Source organism: Scomber japonicus, chromosome 20 (assembly GCF_027409825.1).
Source record: "Scomber japonicus isolate fScoJap1 chromosome 20, fScoJap1.pri, whole genome shotgun sequence".
Lineage (NCBI taxonomy): Eukaryota > Metazoa > Chordata > Actinopteri > Scombriformes > Scombridae > Scomber > Scomber japonicus.
In genome coordinates this window covers 15,872,414-15,892,610 of record NC_070597.1, presented here as the reverse complement: position 1 = coordinate 15,892,610, position 20,197 = coordinate 15,872,414, and the positions used below count along the sequence as shown (strand labels likewise).

At 38.1% G+C, this 20,197-nt stretch overlaps 3 protein-coding genes across 3 annotated transcripts in view; 1 reads left to right on the top strand and 2 right to left on the bottom strand.

The window, feature by feature from the left end:
- The window catches only part of LOC128381902 (integrin alpha-M-like), a 37,209-nt gene extending 23,746 nt beyond the window's left edge, over positions 1 to 13,463 (bottom strand). The window contains exon 1 of the mRNA XM_053341920.1: positions 13,408 to 13,463. The gene's annotated coding sequence lies outside the window, so the exon portion shown is untranslated. The remainder of the gene's footprint in view (positions 1 to 13,407) is intronic.
- On the bottom strand, positions 612 to 11,913 carry LOC128381901 (integrin alpha-M-like). The gene is made up of 28 exons (XM_053341919.1): positions 11,841 to 11,913; positions 11,452 to 11,522; positions 11,176 to 11,290; positions 10,832 to 10,959; positions 10,594 to 10,736; positions 10,107 to 10,257; positions 9,835 to 9,979; positions 9,435 to 9,508; positions 8,511 to 8,637; positions 6,488 to 6,624; positions 6,232 to 6,378; positions 5,924 to 6,145; positions 5,672 to 5,805; positions 5,263 to 5,405; positions 5,004 to 5,155; positions 3,744 to 3,869; positions 3,007 to 3,080; positions 2,735 to 2,876; positions 2,527 to 2,625; positions 2,359 to 2,438; positions 2,168 to 2,251; positions 1,993 to 2,062; positions 1,797 to 1,895; positions 1,589 to 1,669; positions 1,351 to 1,461; positions 1,141 to 1,254; positions 951 to 1,061; positions 612 to 757 (listed from the first exon to the last, which is right to left on the bottom strand). The coding sequence occupies exons 2-28, from the start codon at positions 11,500 to 11,502 to the stop codon at positions 686 to 688; spliced, it is 3,132 nt and encodes a 1,043-aa protein (XP_053197894.1). The 5' UTR covers positions 11,503 to 11,522; positions 11,841 to 11,913; the 3' UTR covers positions 612 to 685.
- Positions 13,464 to 15,412: 1,949 nt separating the features above from the next.
- aldoab (aldolase a, fructose-bisphosphate, b) lies at positions 15,413 to 19,543 on the top strand. The gene is made up of 7 exons (XM_053341916.1): positions 15,413 to 15,518; positions 16,828 to 16,946; positions 17,273 to 17,539; positions 17,631 to 17,791; positions 18,344 to 18,602; positions 18,741 to 18,940; positions 19,096 to 19,543. The coding sequence occupies exons 2-7, from the start codon at positions 16,835 to 16,837 to the stop codon at positions 19,186 to 19,188; spliced, it is 1,092 nt and encodes a 363-aa protein (XP_053197891.1). The 5' UTR covers positions 15,413 to 15,518; positions 16,828 to 16,834; the 3' UTR covers positions 19,189 to 19,543.
- The last annotated feature ends 654 nt before the right edge of the window (positions 19,544 to 20,197 follow it).

Genomic DNA, 20,197 nt, shown 5'->3' with positions numbered 1-20,197 from the left:
AAATGAAGGTCAACCTTTGTTATTCTGTACTCAGTTATACCTCCATTGTCTTTCTACTTAAAAATGTCAGGAGCTTCGTATGAGGTTAGTTTAAAAAAAAAGTTTAATCACACATGAAATATTCATGAAACATCAGCTTATGTTTTTTTTTCTTCCATACATTCAGAACACAAAGTTCACATATTTTAAAATGCATTTTAAAATGAAGCTGTTCACATTGTCATTAAAAGTGGTATCAAGCAAGCAAGTAAGGTGCTTGCTCTGAAGCATTCCACCTTGTATTTCAGCAGTTTTACAGTACATCATGTGATGAAAATCAGACTACAGAGGAGACTACAGACTATATTGAATTATTTTTCACTTAAAAAAAAATGTACAAGTTAAACACACAGTCTGCAGAGATATAAACACAATTTGATGATCAACAGCAAGCTATTCAGTTCAAAATGTGGATTAGAAAAATCTGTTTTGAAGCTCTAAAGTTCTTGTCACTCGATGCATGGATCACAAGCTCTCTCTCTCAGGAAAATCAAATGAAAGTGGTATGTATTTTCCATTTAAATGTGTTTATGAAAATCGCTATATATATATATATATATATATATATATATATATATATAAGAAATGCAAAACTTATTTTACAGATGAACTAATCCGATGTTTCTTATTGTGGAGCAGATTCGCCTCACTCAGCGCCTTCACCAGCCTCTTGTCCCTGATTCACCATATTCTTGTATTTACTGTTAAAAAATCCAGCCTGAAAGTAGAAAGCAAAGGAAGTTATATGAAAAAACTGTGTTCTTTAATTAGAAATGCACACATAAAATGAAAATGAAAAGAAGCCGCATTCACGTATTTTGTGATAAATAGTGCCCATTACCAGAACTCAAATTTTCTTACTGTCTCCATCATGCTGTGTTATACACAAACAGTGCATTACTATATCTCACCTTAGTGAGGCCAGCAGTGAATAGAATGAGTAGAGCCAACCCTCCCAGGGATCCTCCGATGATCTCTTTGGTGAAGTCTGGTTCAGGATACACTTCTACCTGTGTCACAATCTGAGATGTGAAGACTTTGGATTAGATCTACATTCAAGTTCTTTTCAAACACAGATAAACATAATCAATGTTTAATTACCTTGTGAACCAAAGGGTTGTTATTTGACCCTGGTAAAAAGAAAATATACTGGTTTCTGTCAAACTCCAGAGTGGCCGTACTGGTCAAGAGGAATCTGGCAGACTCAAGTCCAATCTGAGTGAGAAACAGTCCAGTGTCCATTTAATTTGATCTTTCAGGTTGATCATTTTTATTAAAAAAATATTTATTTTTAAAACACACATTAATTACCTGCTCTATCCATTCTGAACTAAGGTTAGCAGAGATTGTGTATGTTTGACGCTCCAGACTTCCCATGAATCGGTTGCACTTGAACACTCCGCACCAGGCTACAGAGCAGTCCTGTGGGTAATTAAAAGAGGGCCTAAATTTATCGCTGGAAACAGAAAACTTGATGGCAATGCAATGAAACACTACACACTTCTAAATATATTAGACTAACTTCCACTATGTACAGGTGGCTACTTACCACAGACTTATTTTTTTGTATCTCAGCAACAAAATTTGTGACTGTAGGTTTTTCATCTGTGTCTCTTTGGCAGTCTGGAATCTGAAATAGAGCTGATTCATGTCAATTTAACAGAGAACATATCCATCCACAAGGCTTTAGTTTCATAAAAACAACTACATTTGATACATGTGGGGTTTCAGTAACAATGAGCTCCTGTATATGTTACCTGCAAGCTGTTGGAATTCACCCAAATGTCTTTATCACCAAGCTTTACTGGCACCCTGATCACCATAGTTAAATTCAGCGCTCTGTTGTCATTTGCAAGCTAAAGGGGGAGAAAAAAACTGAGCATTGAAGTCAAGTCTGAATCATGTTTATGAACTTTAAAATATATATATTGATATTATGATATAGTATTTTACCACAATTGGTTGTTGGACTGGTTTCTGCAAATCATTCTTTCCATGACTGAAATTGGTGTAGGTGAGGGAACTGAACAGAAACATTGAATGTTTCATAGATATTAGACCTTACAATGTCACCTTAAATTATTTTTGAAATCTTTTTATACTGATAAATCACATAAAACATAAAAACCTTTCAATTGTAGGATAAATGCTGTACTTCACGTCAATTGTATTTTTTTTGTAAAGTTCGCTTCCACTGGCGTGCTGATTCCCACTGAAAGAGAGGTTAAATTAATTGTACACATGAATAATAGTAATAATAATTAATAATGATAATAATCACATCCACACTTAAAGGCTGGCAGATGAACGGAACAGTACCTGGTGGCATTCGCAGTGATTATTAACGTCCTGTCAAATTTATAAGTGGTGTCGATCCCATAGGACACAATGAAGAGAACCTGAAATGAAATGAATGAGAGAGATCGGATTGCCTCCTGTCTTGGCTCAGCTGCACTGAGATGAGATGCTTCAGTACACACTACAAACCTTAGCATTGCTCTTGAAAATAGGCTTGTCAATAGTGCAGTCTGTCCTTCCCTGAGATAAGCCAGCTCCACTGTCCAAGGACTTGCACTCAATTCTTCCCTTTATTAAGAAATAAATGAATAAAACAAAAGCAAACATTATCCAGAATCACTGCACAGCCCAAGAAAGCCGCTGACCACAGTTGAATTGAAACAGACTTGATCCTAACCTTCAGTGATGTAAACTTCCTGTATGAAAGCCCGGGTGGGTAAGTGAGAATGACACGGCTGTTGTAAGAGTCTTCATGACTGTTTTCCACTGAGACGGTGACATCCAGCAGTTCATCCATGCCTACTTTAACCTCAGAGGATCTGATAGATTATGATAATATAGAAAAATGAATGCACAAAGAGCATCAGGGTGCATGTAACTTTAGTCAGATACACAAATACTACAGTAGATCTATACAAGTCAAGCTTAACATTTGAAACTTAGCCTCACCCGGTGAAGTTGAAATCCACTTTCAGCTTATCTACACACTCGTTGTCAGTGCCACAGTTGACCTCAAACACCAACTGTGGAAGACAGTATGAAGTAAGCTATGTTTGTTCACAAAGTGTAAGAGCTAACAGCCGAGACAGACATGACAAATACATGGAATTACAACTGAACATTATTTAGAAAGCATGGCGATTTCTGAACATTTCATAGCACTGCAGAGCTCTCCACATAGTAGGTAATGGTAGATTATGTACTAATATCTGTCGTGAATTGGCAACCATGAAATTACTTCACAAAAGGTAGTGTCAACAGGTGACAAACATGAATCATAAAGTAAGTTAAATTTATTAATTTCACAAACCTTGAGCTAAAATTATGTTAGTCAGTGAAGAGTGTCATGTGAAAAATGTGAATCAAACAGATTTATATTCCCCCTTTGATGTGATTCTTTTGGGCAGATCTGAACACAGTAATCATATCTGTGTGCGGACCCAAACAACTGTACCAAGACCCTTTGAGGATGTGGTTTCAGTCCCAAATGGGCTCTGGAGTGGTTCATGGTGGGAATACAACTACGTTACCAGACTTTAGGAGGTTCTTCAAATGTTCTTGTTCCCACCCCACACACATCTGATCGAACCAAGTTTACAAACTCATCCACTGGTTTAGACCAGAGCAAACAAACAGTATGATTTAAAACCAACTGATAAATGAAGGTGACTTCAAAGATTACTCACAGGATGAAAGGTTGTTGTCTGAGCCTGCTGGGCTAGACTTGGTTTGAGACCTGAGCTAGAAGGCAAACCATCAAAGGTGAATTGGAGCTCATTGTTAACTGGATTCAGAGAATCATCTGGACAGGCCTGTGAGAGAAGGACACTATTGTTACAATAAAATAGAAAGCCTTTATTGTCATTGTACAAGAAAATACGAGATTTGGAGTGCAACATCTGAAACAAGTTCTCAGTAGTCAGTAACAAACAAACAATAAAAACAACAACCAATAGAACAGACAACATAACATAAATATTGCACATTAAGTAGGGTGAATATTGTGCCATATTGCAGCCAATGGTTCTCTCTGCCATTTTTATCACCCTCTGCAGATCTTTCCTGTCAGCAGCTGAACAGCCAGCATGCCACACCGAGATGCAGTATGCCAGCACACTCTCAATGGTGGCACGGTAGAAGGACACTAGCAGCTTCTCCTTCAGTTTGTTCCCCCAAAGCACCCTCAGGAAGTGCAGTTGCTGCTGGGCCTTCTTCACTGCTGCAGAAGTGTCCACTGTCCAGGTGAGGTCCTCGGAGATTTGGTTGAGACCCTCTCCACCGTGTCGCCATTGATGTGAAGGGGAGTGGGTTCTGCTCTGTGTCTCTTAAAGCCAATAATCAGTTATTTTGTTTTGCTTGTGTTAAAACACAGGTTGGTGGCAGAACACCATGCAGACAGCTTCAGGATCTCATCTCTGTACACCGACTCATCATCATCTTAATGATGGTGTTGGACGGGTGGATAGGAGTGCAGTGGTATGCAGCCCAATCCTGAGGGTGAGGGTGGAGGTGGAGGAACAGTCATTTGACAGTCATCCCATATCTGGGATGATGGTGTTAAATGCTGAACTATAGTCAACAAAGAGCATCCTGAGGTGGCTCAGGGCTGTGGCGATGGCATCCTCTGTGGATCTGTTTGCTCTATAAGCAACTAATGAGAGTCGAAGGTGGCTTACTTTTATGTAGTCAACAATGAGTCTTTCAAAACATTTAATTACTACAGATGTTAAAGCTATTGGTCTGTAGATATTGAGGCTGCTGACTGGTGTCTTTTGGGGGACAGGAATGATTGTGGCCAACTTCAGACAGGATGGAATGCTAGGTTGTGTCAGGGACAGGTTCAATATATTGGGCCACAGTGCATTACTGGGCCACTGAGAGCTTAAAAATCAAGTTAGTACGGGGTTGGTTGTATTGCTGATGTTATAAGGTTTTTAATAACTCACCTGAATGAGGAATTTCACATCGTTGCATTTTTGCTCAAAGGTAAGAGTTAATGATCCAGTCTGCTCTCGTTGTTTGTCCCTGATGTAAGCTCGGTTATTTGGGACCTTGCGTTGGGCATCCAGTGTGAAAGTGTAATTAATAATTGCTCTAGCTGGAACAGATTAGAGTTGCATTTAGAGGTCACTCGTGCACACATACAAGTATCTGAATGGATGGACAGTGCACTGTGGTTTAGAAACAATGAAGAGAATCAGGGACCTGTATCAATGACAGAGTGTTTGGTCATGGTAAAGCAGATTTTAGCTGTGTTATCCAGTGGTGTTGAGCAGTCTGAGTTTTGGGTTTGGATTTGGTTTGGGTTGAATGTCACTGAAGCTTCCACCATTAATATGGGCCTTGACCTGGATATTGACAGAGTAGGAAAATACATATTAAAATTGTAAAGCAGAAAACCTAAATAACAACTGTCATACCTAATTTTAGCTGCCTGATATAATCTGTTATTGGTGAACACATCTGTCCTAAATCTGTAACTACAGAATTGTTACCATGAACACTGGAGACTTCATGGTAATAAACTTTGTAGTTGTGTGATTATTTTGACACAAATTAACACAAATGATAGAATTACAGTTGAGACTAATAATGTGTAACAGGAGCGTCTTACCTGAGTAAGACAACTGTTCCCTTTGAACCCACCGCTAAATCAGGCAGATTGTCATTACTACGGTCAAAAGAAGTCTGACTGATCGACATCCCGAAGAACTTCAGTCCTTGCCGGACCTCAGAGGAAGCAATTCTCTATGTAAATGAAAATATTTGAATTAATCAAAGATAAATTTGGTCTAGATTGTACATTGAATACATGAGGTCATATGTATCATTTAAATGTTCTCGTTGCTTCTTTGCTCTCGCTCACCTGTGAGTAACGTGGACTAATCCTTCCTCCTCCTCCTCCTCTTTCACCATGGAAGATGTAAATGCTACCTTGTCCATCATTCTCCAAAGGTGCTCCAACTGCCAAATCATTAAAACCATCTTGGTTAAGGTCTGGGAGTACAGCAAGAGAAGACCCAAATCTTCCTTGTTCAGATGCGTCCCCTCTCAGTACTAATGGAGAATCGAAGTGACACTCAATTTTCTGGTGGAAATATAAAGGTGAGAGTCAATGTTTGAATTCTCATCATAAAAAATCCAATGGATTCTGGATTTTAAAAAGTAATTTACCAAACTTGACAGGCTGCAAACATAAACTCTTCCCTCTCTATCACTGTCCATGTACATAGGGGCAGATATGAGGACTAGGTCAGTGTAGCTGTTACGATTCACATCCATGGCGCAAACCACTGCACCAAAATATTCACCAATCTTGAACTGTGTAAGCAACAAAAAAGAATTAGCAAAGTGAGAAACCTTCAATTTAAGATTAAAAATGCATTCTTTACATTGTCTTTCATTAATCATCTTAATTGTGAGTACACACCTGCCAATTAAAGGGATCAATTGTCTGGCCGATACTGCTTGCATAAACTGACATCACAATTCCTCTGTGTTGATATCTTGGAGCACCGAGAATTGTCAGTGGACCAGACAACGTGTTGGCGACTGCCATGGAGTAACCTGGAATTAATGAGTCAAGCCTATTAGTTAAAGTATAGAAAGGTTTTCCCAACTCAGGACAAACTGCATCTTTTACTGATTTTTTTTCAGTTGTTAATTAACATAACTTCACTGGGAACAATCTTTAAAATGACACATTTTGTTAAGCTATTAATTACAAATAAGCATAATTATTCTTTGTTTGATTTGACAGATTTAAAATGTTTCTTTGGCTCACCCTCTTCTAATTCATAATATTATTTATCTTATTACCTATTTAAGTCACTGTTGGGTGTGGTATTCTTTTGTTGATTTTCCTTTACATGTAATTTTGGTGCCTGATGTTCTTCTGCCCTGGAGAAACGCCACACTGGTTAAAGCTCAAAAAAGAGTATGTAGACAGGCAGAATGCAGGTGGCAAAAAACCAAACCCCAGGTTCATTATGCCATCTATATTTCATATCTATAATCAGGAATTGAAGAATGCCAGGCAATCGTCTTTCTCAGAGATTATCGATAGCACGCTTTTTTCTGTACTAGACAGATTGACAAACCCCACAGCATCAGTCCCTTCTGAACTGCTGTCCACCAAGTCATGTAATGACTCTGCAGCCTTTTTCACAGATAAAATGTTAGGGATAAGACAAACACTGTGTAGCTCCAGCTCAGGAATGATAACATCACCTGTGCCTTCCTGTCCTGTGGTTAAACGGTTTCAAAGTTAAAATCCACGACATGCTGCCTTGATATTCTGCCTACAAACTTTTTAAAAAATGTTTTTAATTGCATAGCTCCGGATGTATTGTAGATAATAAATACTTCTCTTCAAGCAGGCCAGTGTGCCCAGGCCTTGAAAACTGCAGTAATAAAACCTCTTTTTAAAAAATCTAAACTGGATGCTTCAAAAATTAGTAACTACAGGCCAATATCACTTGCCATTTTTGGGGAAAATCATTGAAAGAGTTGTTTTCCAGCAAATTCATGTTTTTATGATGCAAAACAATCTTTTTAACACATTTCAGTCTGGATTTCGGCCACACTACAGCACTGAGACTGTACTTATTAAAGTCTTAAACGATATACATCTGAACAATGATGTATGCAAATCCTCTGTCCTGGTATTACTGGATCTCATTGTTGCATTTGATACACTGGCTTCCTGTGAGTCAAAGGATAGATTTTAAAATCTTATTGCTGGTCTACAAAACACTGAACGGTCTTGGACCAAAATACATGCTAGATCTATTAGTTCCCTACGAAGCATCCAGGCCCCTCAGGTCATTTGGAACTGGGCTGTTGTGTGTCCCAAGAATGGGAACCAAACAAAGTGAGGCAGCATTTAGTAACTATGATCCTCATCTGTGGAACAAACTTCCTATAGATCTGAGATCTGCTCAAACTGTCAGCTCTTTTAAATCAGGGCTAAAAACTTTATTGTTTACTGTCGCTTTCTCTTAAATTCAATACCTACGTGGTGGTTTTTATTGCTCCTATTTTGTTTTATTTTTAATTTTTACTTTGAATCGTATCTGTTCTTATCCCAATTTTTACTTATTTATTAACTTGTGTTTTATTTATATATATTTTTTTCGTAATAAATTATGTTTAAACATTTTTTTGTTGTTTTTTTTAATAATGTCTTTCCAGCTTTTGTAAAGCACTTTGAATTACCCAGCGAATGAATTGTGCTATACAAATAAACTTGCCTTGCCTTGCCTTGCCATGCCTTCTTTATTTAGAAGGAATTAAAGTGTATGATCTTATTTAGCAAAATAAATTTGGCATTACTCCTCATTTGGATGTTTTCTGTCCTTTTCCAAACTCTTATGTTTGGGATGGAAAATGGATCATAGTAGAGCAGTGCAAGTACACCATTGCATGTACTATATGTACTATAATATTCTTACCCAGATAACTGTCACGCTCTATGTCCAAAGGCTGATAGGGCTTCAACATCTGGCCTTTGTATTCCTGGAAGCCTCCCCTCCACTGGTTGGCACCAACAATAGCCATCTGAATCCCCTGTGTAGAATCCTAAATACAATTTATTCATGTTTGATTAATTAGTATGCAATAATTTTAGTTCATATGTAAAACAGCAGATTTAAAAGAAATTGAAAGGAATATTCGAGTTGATGTTTTGTATTTCATATTTGTATTAATGTGAAAGCTTAATTGTGTGATTCTTAAACTTAAACTTCTTAAAATGCATGCGTGCATGTAGCTTAAAATGCAGAACATTTCATTTAAATTATATTTGTAATATGTGTTAAGAGATTATTATTAACATTGCTTTCTAGTACATGTGCACCTTTAGGGAGGTTTAGGGGAGGAAGGGGTGATTATTAAGTGGATAGCCAGGCATGTGGAGATTGGAGCAACACAGTTTTTTGACCTCTCCTTTTCTCCTTCTAAATAACAATTCTTAGTGTTTGTATCTCTAATACCTCTGGAAAAAGACTCTGTATTATTTTTTTGTTTCAAAGTAAACCATTTAAATTAATCAAGTGGTACTGTGGATTTTTTTTATTTATTATGTAGATTCAGAGGGGGCATCGTTAGAGCATCAAGCTAAGGCTTCATTCTTTGAAAACCTATACTGGATTGGACAGAAATGTGTAGAATCTGTGTTTGCCATAAAACATCAGCCAAGCAAAATGCTAAATGCATCATAAATGAATCATCTGGACTTTATCTTTATACTGGACCAGACTTTAGCTGTATGTTTTTCAGACACACGAGGTGACACAGAGATGTGTGTGTGTGTGTGTGTGTGTGTGTGTGTGTGTTTCTATGACTATACTGTCCAGTAAATGTCTGTTTTTAATTACCGGAGGCACATAAGCTGCACTGAATCCTCTTTGAGCCATTTCCATTTTCAGTGACTCTCCACCAGTTTGAGATCCTGTAACAGCAACATAAATGAGTGTCAAAGTCTCTACAACAAAGTTCATGCTTAAGATGAGTTAGTATACAGATCTGAAAGATATGATTATAGCTCTAAGTTGAAATTGTTAGTATTTTCCAATATTTTATTTTATTTCTTTCATCTTTTTTTTTGTAAAAACAGTCTGAATATCTGAGTCACTTATCATCCTGGAAGTTCAGTTTAAAATAAAACTTCATAATGAAGGATATAAATATTCATAATTGTTTATTTTGGAACTATAACATTAACAGTAATAAACACAAAAATGATGTGAAGCTATCATATTAAGTTTACATCTGTACCTTCAATAGAGAAGATTAGGTCCTGCAAGTTCTGCCGTATTGCATCAAGAGCTTCAAAGTTTGTCACTTGAAACACGTTTTCTGGTTTCGATGCAATGGTGTCCAGTTCCTTTTTTGCTCTGTCATTTTCAAATGCATTCCCCACCTAGGGATATTGAGGAACCATGTTAGGTGTATTATACCACAAAATTTACGTTTATGACTCAAACCAAATGACAAACTTTCTTACATGTTAACACAATACATGCTTATACAGTATACATGTAACTTACCCCAACAGCAAATCGAACAATCTTTTTATTTTCAGCTAAATTTGCTGCACCTTGCAACTTATCCCTTTCATTAGATTCTCCATCTGTAATGACTATTAAAATCTTCTTCACATTTGGCCTGGAACCTGCATATGTTGAGAAGACGTTGTTGCTGTCAAAATAAAAATATACATATCAATATATATATTTGTTATTGTCATTGTTTTTTTGTGTTTTGTTTTTTTAATGCCAATTTCAAGATAAGGTTTGGGATAGTGGAATTATAGGCAGCATCAAAGGCCCTGTGGCTAGTTTTGAAAGACTGCCAGTCTCGATCTAATCCTGCTGTCAGGAAACGAACTGGCCCAGATTATTTCAATTTTTATCAAATTTGGCATGACTGTTGAAAATCAATATAAACAACATATAATAACACAAAAGGAAACTTCTAAAATCATTGTTCACTTCTGAGGATGGTAACACGCATTAGCATCATGAAGGCACTTACACAACTACTTGGATCCCTGTAGCTGTGTAAGTCCCTCCAGTTAACTGTGTTATACTATTGATTTGAGATTCCCATTGATCAGCATCAAAAGTATTAAAGTAATAATGGATGACAACACGTGAGGAGAACTGGGCGATGGCAAACTGGAAAAAAAGAAAATATGGAAATAAGTATGGATATAAATGAAAGTATGAAATATTGAGAGGGGCAGGATGGGGTGAGGGGTTTACAATCCTACCTTTGTATCCTTTCCTGGGAATGACTTGACAACACTTTTCACAAAATTCTTCATTCTCTGAAAATCATCATATTCTACGCTGCCTGAGCCATCCAACAGAAATGCAATGTCTGCTATAGTTCGACACTCTGTGAAAAAGCAGAAATACATCTGAAATATTTCCTCTCAACTTATTTAAAACAATTATGTATTATATAATAGATATAATCCTATTCTCAAGATTACTACCAATATGCATGTTGGGTTGTGTGTATGAAGTTATAAGAGTGTGCAGTGATGTGAAAATATTACCAGACCTTTATCATCACTATTTATGAGGTTATAACAAAAAACTTAACGTGTACCTGGGATAGAAGAAGGCACAGACTTCACAACACGATCATAAGAGTCTATCTCAAGGCACACACCGCTATACTGGGTGATACTTTTGCAGTCCTTTGGGATGGTTGGACCACATGCCTGAAAAGAGACAAATTCAAGTCCTGATTATAATGAGATGATTATTTTCCTGTTCCTTAAACTACATTTCAAACTGAAGACAATTGATTTACTGGTAGAGATCTAAACCTCTGCATTCTTATTATCATTTACCTGCAAATATTTGCAGTTTAGCAGCTTACCAAAGTTTTTTGTGTGTTGGGATCACTTGTCATTGTCAAACCAAGGGACATGTTGACTGCAAAACTTGGCACTGCATTAAAAACATCAGCCATCAGTTATGTTAAAACCATCAAGACATAACACAACATAACTAACTTCCATATCTGATCTGATCACTATTAGTAACATTACCCAGTCAAGTATCTCACAAGGCTATATATGATATACTGTAACCAAATTCCAACAAGATGGAATACAATCTCCATCTTAGTGAGTAATTTTATCAATTATTGAGTCCTAAAATGTTCAGTTGTTTTAAAAATCTCCTGAAACAATGTCTCACATAGATCTGATCAGATGACTAAAGCTACAGAATTAATAAAGCATATTGAAATGAGTATTTGCCCACCTGTTACTCGTACTGGAGTGCAGTCTTCAGTGGAACATTTGAATATTTGCCCTCTTTCAGTTGGTGAAAGTTGTTCAAGGGGGGCACTGACCAGCAAACTGAGGAAATAAATCCCAACAATCAGGTGAGAGGTTATCATAGCAGATCTGAATCAGCAGTGGATTCAGTAGATCCATTTTCCACCACAACGTACTACTTACTCTGACTGTCTTTGCACCACCTGGTATCCAAAACCTGCAGTAGAGTTACTCAGGGTCTTCCAAGCCACAGGATCAATATTGAAGCAAAGTGCAGCTTTTAACACTGAAGGATAAAGAACGAAGAACCACACATGAGTAAAATAGTTTTGGTTTATTCTCGTGGCACTAACTTTTTGTTTATAGGAAAAGGAGCCAATCCTGGTGAACATCTTTAAAGTCTTTGTCCATTTCAGCATAAATGTGTAGTGTGTGTCTTTTTTGTACTACCACTAGAGGGCACCAAAGTCAGAAATGTTTCAATTCTCTCTTCTCTGAACAACATCTATACCTGATCAATACTAAGACTTAAATGTAAAAATTCAGTGCATCAAAAAAGGTTTCTTTTGACCTATTCAGGTTTAAAAGTAGTCAAAGTTATATAATCTCACCTGACATAATATTTTGACATAATATTATTCATGTTCTACAGTTTTTAAATAGTCAAAAGAGAACTTGTGAAATAGTAACCATGTAATAATAATTTATTTAATGGATCAGTTGGATTTCTTGTGGATGAATATGATCTAAATATGGTGTTTAATACATTTCAAAATACTCCAAAATTCAGTTGTCATACTTTTAATGTCAAAGTCTAAAAAAACAAGAAAAACAAACAAACAAGCAAAAAAGCAGTAAATGCATGAAACAAAAATGATGATTTCATTATCATGAGGTTCTGCTTTTTTTACTGTGGCCTTTATGGTTTCAGAAAGACAATTAAGTAAAATGCTCTTTTGTATATTTTATCTGTTAATGTTAACCTCCTCATAGTAACCCATCACTTCAAGTCCTCCAGTTCTGTTGTGTTTTTCAACAGTCTTGATCTAATGTAAAATATATTTATATGAACTAAGTCTAACTCACCAGAGGCAGATAATTTCATGAAGTGGGTTGCAGGAAGTGTGTCACTGTCTTCCTGCTTGATAACTTTTCACATTAAATGTAATGCACTATAAAAGAACGATTTCCTTCAGTTTCCTTCTGATTATAAGTGAGAAAGTTAGGTACGATGTGTCGCCTTAATGTCTGAAATGAAATGTTTCCTTTGTGGTTTCACATGTTGCAAGTACTTCCCCAAGTAGAAAACAGATTTAGAGGATTGTGCAGCATTGCTGAGGCTAATTTTAATACCGGGGTTGACTAAGTTGAAATGAATGATAATTTGCACTAATGGATGTTATAGGAACATTACTGCTGAAGATGCTGTACAGGAAATGAAATATAAAAAACAAAATCAGGATGTACACATTTGATCTTACCTGACAAAAACACTGTGGTAGAAATGATCCAGTCCATTGTGTCACTCCCATGAAAATCACTTACTTAATCACTTATTCTCTGAGTTGCACAACTATCTCTACTACTGAAACTGTCTTGGAGGGAGATGTCGAAAGCAAAATGCAGAAATACCAAGGTGTTCAAAGCCAAGGCAGTCAGTTAGAGGAACGTTTGTGTAGGAGGGGTTACAATACTGACTAACACTTTCTGTTCATGTACATTGTCGTCACCTCATTGTGACCCAGTCCCTTAAATGATTTCTTTTTCAAAGACTTAAAGTGTATGTTTTCTAAATAGCAGAAGCAAATTGTTTTCACGTTAGTTTCAGGGCAACAAGATTGAACCTAGAATGAAATATTTGTACATATGCTCATTCTGAGGTAAGCAATGATTAAAGTGATGAACAATAAAAAGTATCATTTAAAAAAGATGAACAACAAGATAAGACTTTACCCCTAATCACAGCTCTTGTTGGCATGTGTGACATCAAAGGAGTTGCATGCTGATGTGAGGTAGTTATATTCAGACTACAAAAGTGCTTTCATCAGACTTGAACATGATTTCATCATTTTAAGTTCAAGCAGGAAGGCTCACTGAGCATTTAGCTGCAGACACTGTAGAAGGGAAATGCCAACGCAGATAATAAACTTTCTTGATATATTTAAGTGGTTCCCTTTTCCTGCTGGTGTTCCTCTGGACACCAGCTGAGGAGAGAAACATAAAAAGTTCAGTTTCTCTTTTTTTACTGGACTTCTTCTGTACCCTCATCCCATCCTTTTGTCAGAAATTTCTGTGGTGTGCTACAGTATATAGGGGCGGAGCGGGTAGAATATAACTGGATTGGATATGTTATATAGAACTTTGTCTCTATCTATGTTATCATAGAACATTATCCATGTTCTTTGGAGATACCTACTGTATGTGCAATGACTCCAATGTTATATTTTATGGTGCCATTTCAGCTTTCTAAGGAAACAGTAGTCTGCCATATCAAGATTTCATTATTCTTTAGTAATTTAATTCAACTTCATCTTGAAAAGTAGGTGTTTTATCATCTTTTTCTTCTCATCACAACTCAGCACGTTCTTATTTGGTTCACAGCCTATCTTCAGGAAGTGAACTTCTTTTTCCAGCTACTGCTCACCGTTGACTAAATGTACTATTGTCACCACAACCCATAAAACCCCCAATGCTTTCTGTAGTGCAAAATTTCACATCCCTCACATGGTGTGACTTGTGCTTTCTGGTAAACTATCCCAGTAAGAAAATTAAGCTGATATATAAGGTGTTGTGCAACTTCATGGTGTGCATGTGCAACCTTTGCAAAGCTCGCCTGTTGACCCTTTCCTGCCGAGCAAAGAGGATTGAGAAAGGTCATCAAAAGGTCAAGGATCAGCATACTGCGTTGATGTCTGGATTGGATTTCTAAGGGCAGGTTAGCAGTGTTGTCACATGCTCTGCAAGCCTCTGTGTGAGTGTGTGTACGTGCATGCTGCTAGTACATGCTGCTAGTACATGCTATATACACTGCACTTCAAAGTTATCTTCCTCTAGATACGTTTTCATATGACCTCTGGGTGCTGAGATGCTCGTCACTGCTGATACAGCAAATTCTAAACTAAATGACACTTGAATATCTTTGTGCTATAAAATCTATCCCTCTATCTATCACAACATAAAGCTGAAAAAATGCTTAAAACTAAAATCTACAGGGTGACGGTATATGCATGGGAAATTAATATTTTTTTAGGGGAAGCTGATGTTAAAGCTAATTCCCATATTCAAGTATTTCTGGGAAATGCTTTATAACCATATACCTATCTATCTATTTTGTGCTATACTTCACTTTCTTCATATTTCTTATATTTTCCATATATCTTTCGTCATCTGAGTCCTACTCTATTGCTTTCTATGTCAGTCACTGAAACCCTCTTTGCCCTTTCACTGGCTGCTCACTAGCACGTTACTCCAGCCCCAGTGTCTCTGAATGTCACGAGCCGTCTCTGGTTGCGTCCTGTTCTTTTTATAGCAGGGCAGCTGAAATGTGAGGGGTCACAATGGGAGGATAAATACAAGGGCCAGCGGGCTGAAGAGTTGTCGCAGACGAAGGCCAGATCTTCCATCTCTCTCTCTTCTCCCAGCTCTCCTCCTAACCTCAAAGGTAAAAGAACTGAAACACTTGGTTGGCAAATGCATAACTTTAGTTGACTTTTGAACTACTTTTTGAATTATTTGTTCATAGCATAAGGTGCATGAGATATATGTTCTCACTAGAAGTTAAAATTTCCACCTATTGTCACAACTCAAGTAAAGTTTTGGTTAGTGCAGCTGCTAGATCTAAGTGAGAGAGTGATGAGTGTCACATTTAACCCAAAGACACATTGCCTCTCATTTCCTTCTGATTCACTAAAATATTACAATGCACTTTCACTGTGCACTAATGAATTGCTTCACTTGCCCTTCTTAGCCACTCCATGCATGAACATGCTTCTTCAGCATTATGTCTTGCACAAAAAGTGTAAGACATCTGACATCAGTGCATTACTTGAAGTTGCTACAACCTTCCTTTATCTGATGCAAAGTTTCCACTGAACTGTTTCTGAGTAAGCAGTGTTGACTCGGTGGTTTGACCAAAGTGCCTGTCTAAATTGGTTCAGGCTAGCTAGTTATTGATATTTCTGTATATGTGACTTCTGAACAGTGGGCTTTAAATTTGCACAGTTCACTTTTATGTGACACCTTCTTGCTTAGACATAGAGCTTCCATTGCCTTACAGTAGTACACTAAGTATACCATTTGCTTAGCCATAGTGCTTCCATTGCCTTACAGTAGTACACTAAGTATATTTAGTTCAGCCTGTAGATAGGGGAGGCACAGCTAGGGAAAGAGATTGAAAGAGGGGGTAGAAAAGGAATGCAATAGAAGAGCGGGGGGGGGGGGGCATGAAGAGGAAGGGACGGGTCAGGGATAAGAGGCTAGAAAATGGAATAGGTCAACCACATGCTTGTCATGATTTTGTAAGAGGCTCAGATATATGCAGGGTGGGGCAGAGGAGGGTGGAGCAGTCTCTGACACTGGATCCCTGTGCCATTGCATATTGTGCCTGGGGAATGGTGTGAAACCCCAGCACATTAAGCGCCTTATGTTGCAGTTATAGCTGCAACAACTGCAGTCACACCATCAATATGCCAGCTGTTATGATTTTTTTTACATAGACAGGAAGGAGTAAAACCATACTGACATACTGAGAGATTCTCATATCACCACTTCCTTCACAGTCAACCAAATGTTATGTACTTCCTTTATCTGACAGGTTCCCATGCATTCAGATGACTCAAAACCTCAAATGTCAAGCTTTGCAGTTTGCATGTTGTTGAACTTTTATCACTACTAAATTGAACCCTGAGTGTTCCCTATTAAAAATGCTTCCTATTTATCTCATCCTTTGTCATCCTCCTCCTTCTCCACAGAATCAAGATGCCTCACGCTTTCCCTTTCCTCACTCCTGAGCAGAAGAAGGAGCTCAGCGATATCGCTCACAAGATTGTGGCTCCCGGCAAGGGAATCCTCGCCGCTGATGAGTCCACTGGTAAATGAATTATAAAAAAATAACACTCTGTCATTCACCTGGAAAGGAAGTGTAACAGTTTGTCAAATGTGAAAATTCTAATGATCAGGAAATCATTCAAAGTCTGGGTGAACACAATTAGAATATGACCATGAGTAGCTAAAATGTACATCTATCAGAACTATTTACTGATTCTCATATTGATGAGAAATTAGTATCTTTATATGTGCTGTTAATGTGCAGAGGTTGGTCAGGCTTAACACTTTGAAATCCTCACACAAATTTATCATGTCAACCCACTATTGAATCCATTTTTCATCTATCTTCTCTGTCTCCACAACCTGCAGGCAGCGTGGCCAAGCGCTTCCAGAGCATCAACGCTGAGAACACTGAGGAGAACAGGAGACTGTACCGTCAGCTCCTCTTCACAGCTGATGACCGCGTCAAGCCATGCATTGGTGGTGTCATCCTCTTCCACGAGACCATGTACCAGAAGACCGATGATGGCAAGCTCTTCCCCGCATTCCTCAAGGAGAGAGGCATGGTGGTGGGCATCAAGGTTGACAAAGGTGTTGTCCCTCTGGCCGGAACCAATGGCGAGACAACAACCCAGGGTAAGCCAAGAGCAGATTAAGACATAACTAGAACAACATCTTTTATTGCCTTTGCCTAACTAATCCAATGTGTCCTCTCCTTTCTACACAGGTCTTGATGGACTGTATGAGCGTTGTGCCCAGTACAAGAAGGATGGTGCTGACTTTGCCAAGTGGCGTTGTGTGCTGAAGATCACTTCCACCACTCCCTCTAGACTGGCTATCATTGAGAACGCCAATGTCCTGGCCCGCTATGCCAGCATCTGCCAGATGGTAAGTAACAGACATAATGAAATCAGTGCGGTCTTCTTTAGGACTACTTGTTAAAATGAGTTGAAAAAAACTCCAAAAGACACTTCAAATGATTTGTTGATATTCCCAAAAGCTATATCAATTTCTATTACATACACTTAGTATATCATGAAAAAAGCAGCATCAGTACTTGTTTGCTTGTTTTGTGTGGCATGTATTTCATGTCACTCAGTACCTGGTTAAACCCTATGAAGTTTCAGAACCTCAGCACAAGACACCAGAGCTTTATGTTTTGCACTATTGAAAGAGATTGTATTTTTCTCTGTGACTTTTGCATGGAAAAGTCAATATACTGCAGTATGATGCTGATTCACAATTGAACTCCAAATAATCTACTTATTCATAAATAAATCATGTTAGTGTTATGTATTTCTATTGTAAGTCGAGATCAAATTAGGGAGCTTGATGTGGAAGAAATATTCAGTAATATGTAAGCCTACAGTATGTCCTCACTGTGGTTTTAGCATCTTATCAACTTGCTTGTGTTGCTAACACAATCCTTGCCTTCCTCAGCATGGCATTGTCCCCATTGTTGAGCCTGAGATCCTCCCCGATGGTGATCACGACCTGAAGCGCACCCAGTATGTTACTGAGAAGGTGCTGGCTGCTGTCTACAAAGCTCTGTCCGACCACCATGTCTACCTGGAGGGTACCCTGCTCAAGCCCAACATGGTTACCGCTGGACACTCTTGCTCACACAAGTACACCAACCAGGAGATTGCCATGGCAACTGTCACCGCCCTGCGCCGCACTGTGCCCCCTGCAGTCCCTGGTGAGCTGGATGCACATAATGTTCTCTTGTTGACATGTACACAAATCATATAAAAAAATTGAACTCTTCATTGTGTTTGACATTTAGTCAAATGCCTAAAGTGGTGCATTACTAAACACTTACACTGTTCCTTTGTAGGAATCACCTTCCTGTCTGGTGGACAGAGTGAGGAGGAGGCCTCCATCAACCTGAACGCCATGAACAGTTGCCCTCTGCACAGGGCCTGGGCCCTGACCTTCTCATACGGTCGTGCCCTGCAGGCCTCTGCCCTCAAAGCCTGGGGTGGCAAGAAGGAGAATGGCAAGGCATGCCAGGAAGAGTACATCAAGAGAGCTCTGGTATGTGTAAATATGAACAAAATGTTAATTTAGCAAATTATGTTAAGTTATGGTAATGCAGGTGATACCATAGATTTTTTCTTTTTTTTTCTCAAACTCAGTGGTACAGTATTATATTATGCATTCAATAATTCTGTCCTTTTTTCCTCTCACAGGCCAACCACCAGGCCAGCCAGGGCAAATATGCAGCCTCTGGAGCTAGCGCTGCTGGTGGAGAGTCACTGTTCGTCGCTAACCACGCTTATTAAGCATGGAGATTCACCATTTTCCTTCCCCCCACCTTCCCACTATTATTACATCAACTACGGAAAATGCCTGTGAAACTGTCTTTCTGCTATTGAACAACAGCACTTAAACAGCATCTTGGTACAAAGTGAAAGAGAGAGATGGAGATAAAAATAAGAAAAAGCCTTCCTTTTCGGTTGTTGCTGCAGTAAGGAGAAACTGAAAAAATGTTCTGCCTCCATTCCCTTACCTTTTATTTTTAAACACCCTTTCCCCACACTGTTTTTAAACAACTTGTACTATTTTCCTTGGTCTGATTCCACCAAATGCAGTATATGATATATACTGGTACCATGGAATAAAGTATATATCCTAACATGTTGGTTTACTTCGTTTTTGAGTCATTGCAACAGTCACAAACCACAGCCATTGTAGCCTGAAAACACTATACTCTGAGTGCACAAAAAGAAAAACACATCTCATTTATAAAAGAAAAGTACTTTCCACCCCTCATGAATACATTAAAAGCAAACAATAGTACTTAATTGAAGAACAAGCACAACAGGGACACTATAAGAACCTAAATTACAGTTAGTGGTCATGTTAGCAAATAATGTCCTCCATTAGCAAATAAAGTACATGGATGATTCCTTACATTTAAAATGAGACTTTTTGTGACATTGAGATGAAAAATTATACATAACAGTTGACCTGAGTTGCTTAACTGAGCATAGAATAGCATGTAATTTATTGCTGTAGACAGTATGGGGTTGTTTAAAAAGGAAATAGCAGTGTGGTTAGGAACAGGCAATGACAGGTGGTTGATTCTTGATTTTGAGATAGGGTTACTTGTTGACATGCTGAATGGATCTTTGCTATGTCTATGTATGTATACCATTGGAGGTTTGCAGTGTTTTAACTCAGCCAACAGAATCAGGTTATTACACAGTATGAACCTTATGTTATGCATATAATGTTCTTCATTGACTCCATTCCGACAGAGATCCATAACAACAATCTTCATCTTATAAT